Source organism: Falco rusticolus, chromosome 5 (genome assembly GCF_015220075.1).
Source record: "Falco rusticolus isolate bFalRus1 chromosome 5, bFalRus1.pri, whole genome shotgun sequence".
In the NCBI taxonomy this organism is placed as follows: Eukaryota; Metazoa; Chordata; class Aves; order Falconiformes; family Falconidae; genus Falco; species Falco rusticolus.
In genome coordinates, this window is record NC_051191.1 from 69,563,775 (window position 1) to 69,575,909 (window position 12,135).

Below are 12,135 nucleotides of genomic sequence, written 5' to 3' on the forward strand. Positions count from 1 at the left end.
TGCCTGTAGCAGAAAGGAAAAGCTAAGACTAGAAATAGATTGAGACATCAACTCCTTTGAAGTACATGACGTATGAAACTTGGATGTCAGAAAGTCTCACCTTTTGAAATCCAGGGTCTGTGGAACAACACTAAGGCTCCTTCAGCTCAATCTGTACTGTATTAAGGACTCGGTAATTAAAGACAGAAATGGAAAATAGAAGCATTTTCTTTTGCTCTGTGATTCTGTAACATGCAGAGGAAAGAATTTCTGCTGGGCAGCAAAGCACAGCCCTCCTTCCCACAAAGTGGTAGGCTAAGTCATTGGCAGATGAGTATACTTTGGATTTGTAGAAGACAATGCATAGCCAAAAGTAAAGCAGCACAACTCAAGCTTGCAGCTGGGATGCCTAATCTGAGCGTTAGATCTGCATCTCCCACTATCAAAAGGAAAGAGGACACTGTGCAAGCAGCAGTCTCGGGGGCAGAGATCAAGAGCCTGGCTCGTGGGCAGAGCAAAGCTGAATGAGCAGCACCGGAGCAGTACTGATACACACAGCAGACATGTTGCCTTTCTGGACTGGAGCAGCAGTAGTCCTGCAAGCGCAAGTGGCAGTTTTGATGAAGTATTCCAGGAGGGAAAGCCAAGGATACTGCTGTTACTGTACCTTGAACCCAAGGGGCCAGTGCATGAGGTGGAGATCCAGTTTCAGGTTGGCAAGAATCTTCTGGCAGGCTCCCTTCACCAGAGGCTTTTCATGAAACACGTACCACGGCTAGAGACAAAAAGCCAAGGCACATAGTGGCCTCCTGGGTTAAACCTCTTGGAACTTTTCTGTCCTGTACCTGTCTCCTTTAGAGGTGATGTGAAATTAGGCCACCCTGGTGCTCTTCAGGTGGGGCGTGCTCTGTGAGCAAGACTGGCTGATGGGCAGTGTGTGTTGTGGTAGCGTATGTGATCAAACTAGGTTGCAAACTGAAAAACTGATCCTGTTCCCTTAGTCAAGACATGTAAAAGCCACTTATTACAGGCAGATATGGATTAAAGAGCTCTTGTAAGTTAATAATTTTAGTAGTGAGCCAAATACAGGAATTCCTGCGCAAGCAGGGGAAAAACCCAGCATACTTCTGAGACCATTTCAGCTTAATACATACTTTGAACAGTCAGTCCCCTGAAAATGGAGAATGCGGAGCATATCTGTGATAACTCTTTACTAAACAGGGTGACAAAAAGAAGCTTCCATCAGCATTGACCTGAACTATGCTCTGAATTACTCCATGCTCTAGTACATAAGCTTTCTCCACTGCTCTGAATTTCCTTCTGTTAACACGTTCGACAGAAAACAGGCCTTTCCCTAGATCCTAGGTCACCAGATCCTTACCTTACTGGTGATGAAGAGTCATCTCATTTCACAAAGCCTTCCCTGATTTTCTGCTGGATCTCCTCCCCAATGTCCCTCTCACTCTGGTAAGTGCAGGCACAAAGTGGCAGTACCCAGTACTGATGGCAGCCATCCCCGCTGCTGTTACTTGCCTGGCTGGGGACTGGAAAAACAAAGTTAAGGTCCCAAACCAGAACATACCGGCCACCTCCTAGTTATCTAGAAGCTAATGACAGACATACAAAGGGGTTTTAAGAAGAGTTCTCCCACGCAGCATTGTTAAAGCTATATTCATCCTACAAACGCAGTGTCCTGGGCTTGGAGCCAGTCTCCCATGCGGGTCAGCCCGACAGCCAGGCAGCGCAGAGCTCCTGGCACTGGGACGGTTCTCCAGGGCTGGACCAGGGGGAAGAGTGCTGTGCCAGGGAGCTCTGCAGTGCCTCTCACCCCACGCTCCGGGCTTCCCTGTGTTGGGTCTGAGAAGGGAAACAGCAGCTGCCCAGCTGTGGAAATTTGGGTCTGACGGAGAGGGCACGGATCTACACCTCCGTCATCCACATCAGCGGGGTGCTGTACGTGCTGCAGCCCAGCGCCACCCCATAGCACATCACACCTGTGATCCGAAGCTCACATCAGCTGCTTCGTGTGTGCGTCTGTGTGTTTCTACCGTGAAAGGGCACGTAAGAGCAGTGCACAGAGCTGCTGGTCTACCTTGTTCACACACGTCCAGTAACGTTTGTTTTCAGGCACTGCACAGATCGCCGGTTTTGCAGTCATCGGTAACGGTGTGCACGTCTCTGCCCGAACTTGCCTGAAGCCCGCGGGTGGCCTGCCAGAGCCGTGTGTCCCTGCCAGGTGACCGAGCCAGCCCTTGGTCGCGGGGGGGCTGCCAGGAGTCGGGGGGCTCGCAGCCGCTGGTGCCCTCCGCAGATGGGGTGAACGTAGCCCATGCTTGCCCTAACAGAAAAGTGGGCTGTTTCGTAGGAGTTATTTGGAAAGCACTGGTTTTAAAGCAGAATATTATTTTTATTGTTGGGAGAAACTACTTTTAAAGGCCTTTGCAAGTGGCAGAATAGTGAGTTGTTAATGAACCTCACAATGATCACGACACCTCTCTATTTTCAGGAAGGTGCAGGCCATGTTCAGAATAAAATACAGACGTGTAGAAATAAATGGTAGGTGGCCTGTAATTGCACATTACAAACTGGCTTTGAAATTTTGCATATAAGAACATGCTGTTTTGTTGAAGTGGTCACAGCGGAGCAGGAGAAGAAAGAAAGAAAAAAAAAAGCACACCTGCAGGATCCAAGAGCTGGTCTAGGATGTTATGCTAAGCTCACCTGAGAAACTTGGCTGCTTGCTCACGCTTGGGGAATTTCTGCGGGTGCAAGCATTAGCTGGGAATATAATAGTGCATTTTTCTCTGGGTACCTTTCCCACAGCACATGCCCAGCTGCTTTGTACTTTTTGCTCCGCTTACCCACGGACAGACAAGGTAATTGGCTGTCTCTTTAATCTTCCCCGGTTTTGCTCAGCGCCATCACCCATCCTCAGCAGGATGTGATGTTTCAGTTACATCACAAAACAGTTATATAACACAGTGTTTGCCTTTTACTTTTTTCTGGATCCCTTCTCTGTAAATCTGCTCTGACAGTTGACAGAAAGCCTGAGAGATCAAATCTTACAGGACCATGAAGACCTTCCCTTGATCAGGAGTAGAATAACTGGATATAATGAACCATCACTGACCAGCCACTGCAAACAAGAATTGTGTAGGATGTGAAAGTGACAGGAGAACAATACATGGAAGTAATTCACGAGGTGTAGTATTATGTGTCCCTCATCTACTACTCCACTGAGTCAGTGTGGTCTCACCTGGGGGAAATGAAACACTCTGACCTGTCTTAGTGTCAGGCTCTGGGCAGTTGCTCAGCAGTAACACATACTATTACACCTTGTGTCTATCATCTTGGGTATGTGCATAGTGATGTTTCCCTGTAGTCTGTTCTATTGTGGGCTTTTAAAGTAGACGTCAGCACAGCCTACAGTGATACCACTGTGAAGCTTTCCAGCACTTTCAGGTGTTGATCTCCTGGTGCTGACCCACAGTCCATACTAAGGCTTGTCACACTCAACTGTTCTGGTCAGCACTGCTCTGTCAACCAAAGCTTGTTGTACCAAGTTATTATACCAGCTTTTCAAGACAAGACGTTGATGCTCCTGTGCCATCATTTAAAACTGAATATGGATGACTTTTCAATGACACTGTTGATGCAAGTGGCTTGGTTTGTCATTTTCACATCAGAGTAGAACTTCCAAACCAGCAGTAATCTGAGCAATTTTTATTTTGGATACAAAGAAAATTGAACATTAATTTCTGTCTGGGTTCAGCCTATAAAAGAGCGTGAGTGAAATAAGGCCCAGTATGAGTTGGTATGCATCTATACGTCTAGACATTTCTCCCATTTATTCTTCTTTCCCAGAAAGCTTTGGGAAAGCTAGAAGTAAAGTTAATTGTTCCCTTTTATCCTTAGGCAGTGATTATGCAGTTCATTCTTTCAGGATGGATCTCTCTTTTGTGCTCACATATCCTTACCTGCAGCCTTAAGTGGTAATGACTTGAAAACCGATGCAAGACAGATCAGTTGTTAATTCATTCTTCATGTCTTCTGCTTTGCTATTTCAGCTGTGCAGACACTCATTTAATGAGCAGAGAATTATTTAAGCCCATATATTTCACTACTTCCTTCCACCAAAGAAGAAAAACCCACAGTCAGTGAATACATATACTATGCCTTTCCTGGCATAGTTATTCCTATACAGTGTGTAAGCTACATGGTGGACAACTTCAGACAGTCATAGAAGCTCATCAGACCTCAGAGGCCTGCAGGAGGGCATGATAAAAGCGTCTTCAGTATTCTGCATTGAAAGGGTACTCCTTGTGATTTTTGCACCTGAAGGAAATCAAAGAGGAAAGATTACTCTCCAGACTGAAATAAGTGCTGTATAGAACTATGCTGGGCATACAGAAGAGCCTTCAAGGGAGGCTCTGAATTGTGCAACTGCAGAATTTAAGAGACTTACTAGTATAGAAATGGCATAGATGACCAACAAGTTCAAGTCTTTTTCTGTTATTCAGGCACTGAACAGTGGTGGGACCAAGTTACTTTCTAGGTAAGAGTTAAAGTTCACACTGCTTACAGAGAAAACAGCCGTTTCTGTGGCCTTTCAGCCAAGACTTCTTGTCTTGCTATAGGTTTCCAGGGTGCACATCTGCAAACAGTTGTTCTTCATACTGCACTTCAGGTGGTCATTCCCTCCCCCAACCACCTGTGTAAGAGCTGACATCAGTTTATAATAACTTACAGAAAAAAATTACCCTAAGTTTAAAACTGCCTAATGCTCATCTCTCCAATATGGGCATAACCAAAGTTATCAACTAGAACCCTCCTTCTGGTATTCCAGGAAAAGTCTCCTGGAGAAAGGATTCACAATCAATACACAGTATGACTTACACTCATCCTTTTAGTCAATGAAGTGAAAATGTAACTCCACTAAGATGTTAAACAACAGATGCTTCAGCCCCCAAATTATTTCAGATTTCAAAATATACCAAATTTAAACAGCTACACCAGTACCTATGAGATCAGAGTAAAGATTATGAAAAATGTAAGAATCTGAAGGAAACAAGCTGTCACTTACGTGATCATTTCACAGATCCTCCAGTTTCTGTTTAAGCTGAGAAGGGTTGCCATCTCCTCTTTAGTCAATTCAAAGTCAAACACCTAGCAAGAGAAACAGCTGAAATCACCTCTTTGATCAAATCAAATCAGAAGCAAGACTCACAAGACTGAAGAACACGTTCACATCAGGAAGGGTGCTGGTTAGAAATGATAGCTTCACAAGACAGGGAAATGAAAAGAAGTATCTTTGGGTTTTGAGACTCTGTTGGCAAAGGGAAGAAACAAAAACAGACTGCCAGTTGCAGTTACATGTGCCGGCTGTTCCAGGATGCTTGGTGAGCACCTCAGTGCTGCAGAATACCTCTATTTGTGGAAGATGCATTTCTCTCCAATTCCAAAGAAACACGTGGAAGACTTCCACATTTCAATAAATCCAGCTATGTTACTTCTGAAACCTTGATGTCCAATATCAGGAAAAAGCAATGTGGTTTACTGACACCAGGACTCTTCCCCTAAGATCGCTTACTCTGCTTTTGAGGAATGTTACTGCACTTAGGCTCCAAGCAAGCCCTGCCCACCACTTCATCCACAAGTCACAGAACAGGAGACACTAGGTAACGTGACTGATATGCTTATCAGTAAACTGTTTCCAAGAGCTCTATCTTTTCTCCACCTGTAGTTTTCACTGTAGGCCTAGCTTCCAGAGAAAAAGCCCAGTCCTCTTGCCTGAGGAGGACCTGGGAAGGATCACCGATTGCCCTGCAGGGAGAAGCCATGCCACCCCTGAAGGGCAGCACCCAGCTCACTCCTAACGACTCACCTTGAAGTTCTCCACAATGCGCTGTGGTGTGACAGACTTGGGAATTGCAATTACATTTCTCTGGATTTGGAAGCGAAGCAGAACCTGCAGGAACAGACAACGGAGTCAGAGAGAGGATGGCTGCTCTGGAGGAAGCAGAGCCTGTTCCAACAACTGTTCTCCCTAAGCAATACCCGGTTCTGCAGAGCTGCATTTCAAATCATTTCCCATCCTTGTGGCCCAGGTAGTGCTTCCTGGAGAGCAAAAAGGGAAGTGGTGAAGGCCCAAGTGGAAGGCCTCCTTTCCCATTCAGTTTTGGGACAGTCAATTCCTTTTCTTCCCACCTGAGCTTTTAGCAGTCTATGCAAGGCTTTCATTTTCTGCAAGGGGACTTAAGCAGGAAAGTGACATCTCAAGATGGGTCAAGAAACTCTTCCTGGCTGAGGGCCAAAGAAATAGTAGTAGCATATATTTGTAAGCCACAGAGCCTGCAATCAGCACTGCTTGTTAACACCACGAAAGAGCATCACAGGGAACAGTGATAGAGCCTGCACCTTCTCTTCAGACAGTTTCCTTACTGGCTGCACTACAGGAAGGAGTACCCACTGTCCAGAACCTACCCACCTGTGCTGGGGTTTTGTTGTGCTTGGCTGCAATCTCTTTGATCTTGGGGTCATCCAGAAGGGAAGGTGCATCTGGCTTAGACCTACACAGGAAAAAAAAAGGAAGAAATGGCAAAGAATCACTCCTGAAAGATTCCACCTTGCATGAGTACTTAAAAAATAAATACATACACACCTGTGCCATTACTCATTCAATTAGTCTGAATGTTTCAAACCTAACCCACACACTAACCTACTTCAAAATTACCTGTCAGGGCGTCCAAGTGGACAGTATGCTGTCACAGTGATCCCTTTGGACTGGCAATAGTTGATAAGTTTCTCCTGGGAAAGATATGGATGACACTCGATCTGCCAACACAGAAGCAGAGACTGTCAGTTGTACAACTACTGTAGTGTTCTGATGCTCCAGAGATGTTTTTTCTGAATCCTAATCGCCTAGTTACAGGCTGCTTTCATCCTACCCTGCATATGGTCTATGTGACAATACGAGACTGTAATTCTATAAGGCACCAACTTTTATACTGAGTCCTTATGTGTTTTTTGGGTTTTGTTCTGAGAGGCCTTATAAAAGTCATCGATTACCACCAGAATGATAGCTTTTGTCTGGATTCTTTACCCCTCCAGAGAGAATGCTTCATAGGAAAATACTCCATTCAACAAGGTGAGACAACAAGGAAATATTCTGGTCCTTTTTGTACCGAGAAATATCCAGACAGCAGAATTTACATGACATACTGTGTCTACTTTGCTCTCTCTTTTTCCATCTCCTCATTCAACTGTATTGGCTATTCTACCAAAAAATCAAATCCCCTTGGGGTACACATCAGACTTCCCCATACTCCTGCATTACCCACCAAATGTGCCCAGGTCCTTGAGCAAAAGCAATCCCACAAATGGGTTTGCCTTTGCCTGAGGCAGGAATAACCCAGACTGCTTTCCCCAGCATATTTTTAATGTGCACTACAGGAACTTTATCCGATTCCACAGTACACTAGAGTTTTGATTGGGCAGGGCCAGTTCCATTCAACTGTAATCAGATCTTTATAATCCCTGGAATATAGTCACCTGCAGTCACTTTGCAGCTACCTGGTTATTTGCAGGCTTGTGCTTCAGTCCTGGCTTGTTCAAGATTCTTTCAGTCTGTTCACGGTTAAAGTTGGAGATTCCAATGGCTTTTACCAGACCAGCATCCACCAGTTCTTCCATGGCCTAACAGGAAGAAGCACAAAGTCAGTCCAGTGTATAAGACATGACCCAAATACATTCTTCTTGATGTGACTTGTGTCTCTTCATATGAAACGCAAAGTAATTGTTCAGAATTGCCAGGTTTTTGATCCTCAAGGGGAAAAGTGTGTACTGTGCCACGTCTTCTACTACACCAAAGCCCCAAATCATTGCTGAGACTGTGAAATTCACCATGTTACACAAGGAAAAGATGATTCTAACTCTTGTGACAGCACTGGAGAGCTATGCCCTAGGAGTATGGCAGGATCACAACCTAAATGTCTTTTTCTGCAAAATCTGTTTGAGCAGTTCAAGAACTGCATGAGAACTGTGGTGAAGAAAAATCATATAGTTACGGTCAAGTAAGTAACTTTCTAACCTCAGTCTGGTCTGCAGCTCCACTGAAAGTGACTGGGCAGCTCAGTAACTTGAGATGCTAATCTACAGTGAATAGGAACAACAGCTTGACTAAGCATGCACATTTTTAAAAGCTACCACATACTTTTGTGATTTTTTTCCAACTAATTTTGCATACATGCATGAGCCATTCTGTGACTGCTGAAGCTAAACACCACAGAAGACATGACTCTTCCACTATGGCTGAACTTACCTCCCATGTCTGTAGAATATCTGTGTTGCTGGGTATAGACATGCCTTTGTCATCTGTGGGAAACAACTCCTCTCCTGCCTGTCAATGAGAGAGAAAATGCTTGAAAATCTGTTGAACAATTCGCTTAATACCGTGAGAGTTCACAACCACGACAGCTTAAACTTCTAGTGCAGGCAAGAACACTTAATTCTCATCTACATTCAGTCATTCCTTCCTGAGGAGTGTGCTGAAATTAAGGCATTTTTTCAGTGACCATTCCCATAAAGACATGTTTTTCTGCTAGACGCCCTCTGCATGACGACTCACCCAAACACTTACATGGAAAAAAACCACTCAGAACTATAGCCTCCAGTCTCATACATGTTCACTTCATGTGTTGTTCTTTTGTGCCCACTTAAGATGAACTGGTTTGTTCTTTTTGCAGAAGGGCATCGAGAGACCTAGTTAGGTACTAGTAACATGTAACTTTGGTCTACATAACACCAAATCTGCTGAAAAGAGCTATTACGTGCGGTGACAGTTCTTCCATGACAAAGCTCAGTGTAATACTAGGAAAATTAGAAGAGCTTGTGTACAAGTTACAAAAGACACCAAGACTGAACTGCATTTAAACAGCTGTTTGCTACTGTTACCATGAGACAATTTCATTTTCATGGCTTTGTTAACATAAAGCTAAAATAAGAGTATGAAATAAAGATGAGCAACTCAAAAGCAACAGGTAGGATGGAGACTGATCAGACTGTAACAGGATAGAAAGGCTAAGACTAGAAATAGTCAAACTGAGACATCAACTCCTTCACTAATCTGTGAAAGAGTTTAGGCCCCCAAGAAGTCTCGCCTTTTGAATTCCTGTCTCAATGCAACAACACTAAGGCAGGGTCAACAACAAGCAAGGTCAGCTCAGTCTGTACTGTATGATGTACTTGGTGATTAAAGAGAGAAATGGAAAAAAGAATTATTTTCTCTTGCTCTGTATTTCACACAGAGGAAAATTTCTGACAGGAAGCAAAGTGCAGCCCTCCTTCCCACAAGGAGTAATTTTCAGATAAGCATATACTAATTAATAAAAGAAATGGAGAGCAGCCTTCCTTATGCTTGCAGCTGGGGGACCTGCCCCTAGTTTTCAGTGGGTGTGCAAGCATCAAAGGGGTATGCAAGCAACAGTCTCAGGGCAGAAATCAAAAGCCTGGCTCATGTGGCTGGAATAATGCCAAGCACCAAAGCAGTGCTGGTACGCAGGACAGACAGGTGGCCGTCTTTCTCAGCCAGAGCAATTGCTGGGCTGTAAAGCCCTATAACTCTCTAAAAGCCATAGTCACAGGAAACAAAGCCAAGGGCATTACCACTAATGTACCTTCAAACCAAAAGGCCAGTGCATGAGGTAGAGATCCAGGTAATCCACCTTCAGGTCAGCAAGAGTCTTCTGGCACGCTCCCTTCACCAGAGGTTTGTCATGAAACGTACACCATAGCTAAAGAATAAAAACCAAGGCACACCGTGACCTGCTGGGTTTAAGTTCTCAGGTGATCTCCTGCACAGGACAGAAATGCTCCATCTTTTTTGAAAGGCAATGTAGAACAAGGCCATCCTAGCGCTCTTCAGGGGGGGCTTACTCTGTGATGGGACTGGCCTATGACACTTAATTCAGTATGTGCAGTGGCAGGACACACAGTCAGACAGATCAGTAGTAAAAACTCCTATGCAAGGTCAGATGTGTGTAGAAGAGGATGGTTTAGCTCAAGAATGCCTTCTGTCAGATTTGACCATTTGCACATTTCCTGTAAAAACTTCAGCAGGCAAAGCCATGAAAATTTAAAACAAGGTGTAAAGAAGGTTGGCACCAACCTTTACCAAGGTAAGGAGCAAGCTCAGAATCAGCTAAACAGCCTGTTTTCCTTAGTAAGCAAGGGAAAGAAAACCCAGCAACCACACCTTCCTTGGGATGTGCTGAGCAGATTACACTGTCCCAGGGTGCCCAGAACCTCATCTTCACACGGCAGAGACACTCCTTTGGCAGGACTGTGAGCCTAGCTGTTGAACAAGCTTGAGGAGCTGCCAGGCTCATCTCCTCTGCTGTGCTTTAGCAGTCAGTAAGGTGCCATTACCAAACTGGTTCTGCCTCTGTATCAGTCCATGACACCAACGTGGTCTCAGACCTCTGCATCACAGATTTGCTTGGTGCTACCTAGCCCACTCTACCTTTTCCTGCTTCCCTTCTGCACCAACTACTCTGCAGATGGCCTCTTCTCACCTATCTCACCAGGATGCTGGGTCTCCTCAGTACAGTGCCAGACCACAGCAGGGTGTAGACGCAGTGTATCCTTCCTGACTCTCTGTGGAGAATGGGTTGAATCAGTAAGCTTCTATCAGGAGTGACTTGAATGATGTTATGAATTGCTTTATCCTACAGCATAAAGTTTGCCTCCAGTACTTAAGCTTCCTACTGCGAAAATACTATAGGCAAAGCATTCCCCCATCCCTCCTCCGGGGTGGAGGATCACCAGACCCTTACCTTACTGACAATGAAGAGGTCATCTCGTTTCACAGCACCTTCCTTGATTTTTTGCTGGATCCCATCCCCAACTTCCTTCTCATTCTGGTACACGTAGGCGCAGTCAAAGTGGCGGTACCCAACATCGATGGCAGCCATCACTGCGGCTTCCACCTTACCTGGGGGGGCCTGAAGGGAAAAAGGGTATGTGTGACATGCCTTGATCTGGGATTCTCGCATGCTGCTCTCGAGGTAGCAGGACGGGAAACAGACACATGAAGGGGCTTTAAGAACCAGCTTTACGGTGAAGCTGGTCTCGTTTTAAGCACGGGCACGGGAGCTCACACCCAGCCGCAGCCGTTCCGCGGCCGCCGCGCTCAGCCCCGCGCTCCGCCGCGCCGAGGCCCCCCCGCCCGGCCGCTCCCCAGGGCCGGGCCGAGGCCCCCCCGCCTCCCCCGCCGCTTCCCCGGGGAGCGGCCCTCAGCAGCTGCCAGCACGGGGGGCTCAGCCCGGCGGAGGGGCCTCAGCCCCCGGCGACCCGCGCAGAGCGCTGCGCTGCCGCGGGGGCTCGGGCTGCTGCGAGGGGCCAGCGGGCAGCGAGCGACCCTCGGTGCCAGGCGCCGCGGCGGCCCCGCCGTGCCGGGCGGGGAGCCCCGGCCGGGGGCTCGGTGGCGCCGGCAGCGCCGCGCCCCCCCCGGGAGCGAGAGGCCGCGCACGGCAGCCCCGGGCCCCGCTGCAGGAGGGCTCGCCGCGCCCGCCGTTACCTTCCATGTGCCCAGCCCCAGGAGGGGCACCTTGGCCGCGGCACCCAGCCGCGCGTAGCTCGCCATGGCCCCGCACGGCAACGCGCTGCCCGCCGAACGCTCCAACGGCGGCGCGTCCCACCGCGGGGCTGCCGGTACGGCCCCTCCCGGGGGTGGTGCCCCCCGCCCACCGCGGTGGTTGGTAGCGCTCGGCCTGCCCCTCCTTCGTAGCCAATCACCGCTCAAGTCCTGCCCTATGGCGGCACCACCCAATCAGCAGCAAGGCGGTGCAGCCAATGGGGGTCCCGGGCAGTTGCCAGGGTAAGGTGCGGGGGGGAACCACCTGCGCGCGGGGGGGTGTCGCGGAGTGCTCTGCCGCGGGTCGGTTTAGCTTTCCTCCGAGAATGGCGTTTCGCGGTCCCGCCGGGGCCCACCACGGCCGTTACGGCTTGGCGGTGCCGTGGGCCCCGGCGGGCCTCGCACCGACCCCGCCAGGGCAGCCCAGCCACTGCTGGGGCGGGCATTCCGCAGAGGCTCGGCCCGTGGGGGCCCGGTGCGAGCCGAAGTCAGTTAGAAATGGCGGCGGTGTCCGCCCCCGTGGG

The 12,135-nt window shown here is 47.9% G+C and overlaps 2 protein-coding genes across 3 annotated transcripts in view; one reads left to right on the forward strand and one right to left on the reverse strand.

The window, feature by feature from the left end:
• Positions 1-11,699, reverse strand: part of LOC119148043 (aldo-keto reductase family 1 member B1-like) — a 28,015-nt gene extending 16,316 nt beyond the window's left edge. The window contains exons 1-10 of one of the 2 annotated variants that reach the window (XM_037387588.1): positions 11,555-11,695; positions 10,812-10,979; positions 9,654-9,770; positions 8,300-8,377; positions 7,552-7,674; positions 6,713-6,813; positions 6,467-6,548; positions 5,864-5,947; positions 5,063-5,145; positions 3,688-4,314 (exon numbers count right to left, since the gene is read on the reverse strand). In XM_037387588.1, coding sequence (XP_037243485.1) covers positions 4,272-4,314; positions 5,063-5,145; positions 5,864-5,947; positions 6,467-6,548; positions 6,713-6,813; positions 7,552-7,674; positions 8,300-8,377; positions 9,654-9,770; positions 10,812-10,979; positions 11,555-11,620 — 945 coding nt within the window. In that variant the 5' untranslated portion in view covers positions 11,621-11,695 and the 3' untranslated portion in view covers positions 3,688-4,271. Of the gene's footprint in view, positions 1-3,687; positions 4,315-5,062; positions 5,146-5,863; positions 5,948-6,466; positions 6,549-6,712; positions 6,814-7,551; positions 7,675-8,299; positions 8,378-9,653; positions 9,771-10,811; positions 10,980-11,554 lie in introns of those variants that run through there. The other variant, XM_037387587.1, reaches the window with a different exon arrangement.
• Positions 11,700-11,818: 119 nt separating this feature from the next.
• The window catches only part of BPGM (bisphosphoglycerate mutase), a 29,110-nt gene continuing 28,793 nt past the window's right edge, over positions 11,819-12,135 (forward strand). The window contains exon 1 of the mRNA XM_037387591.1: positions 11,819-11,854. The gene's annotated coding sequence lies outside the window, so the exon portion shown is untranslated. The remainder of the gene's footprint in view (positions 11,855-12,135) is intronic.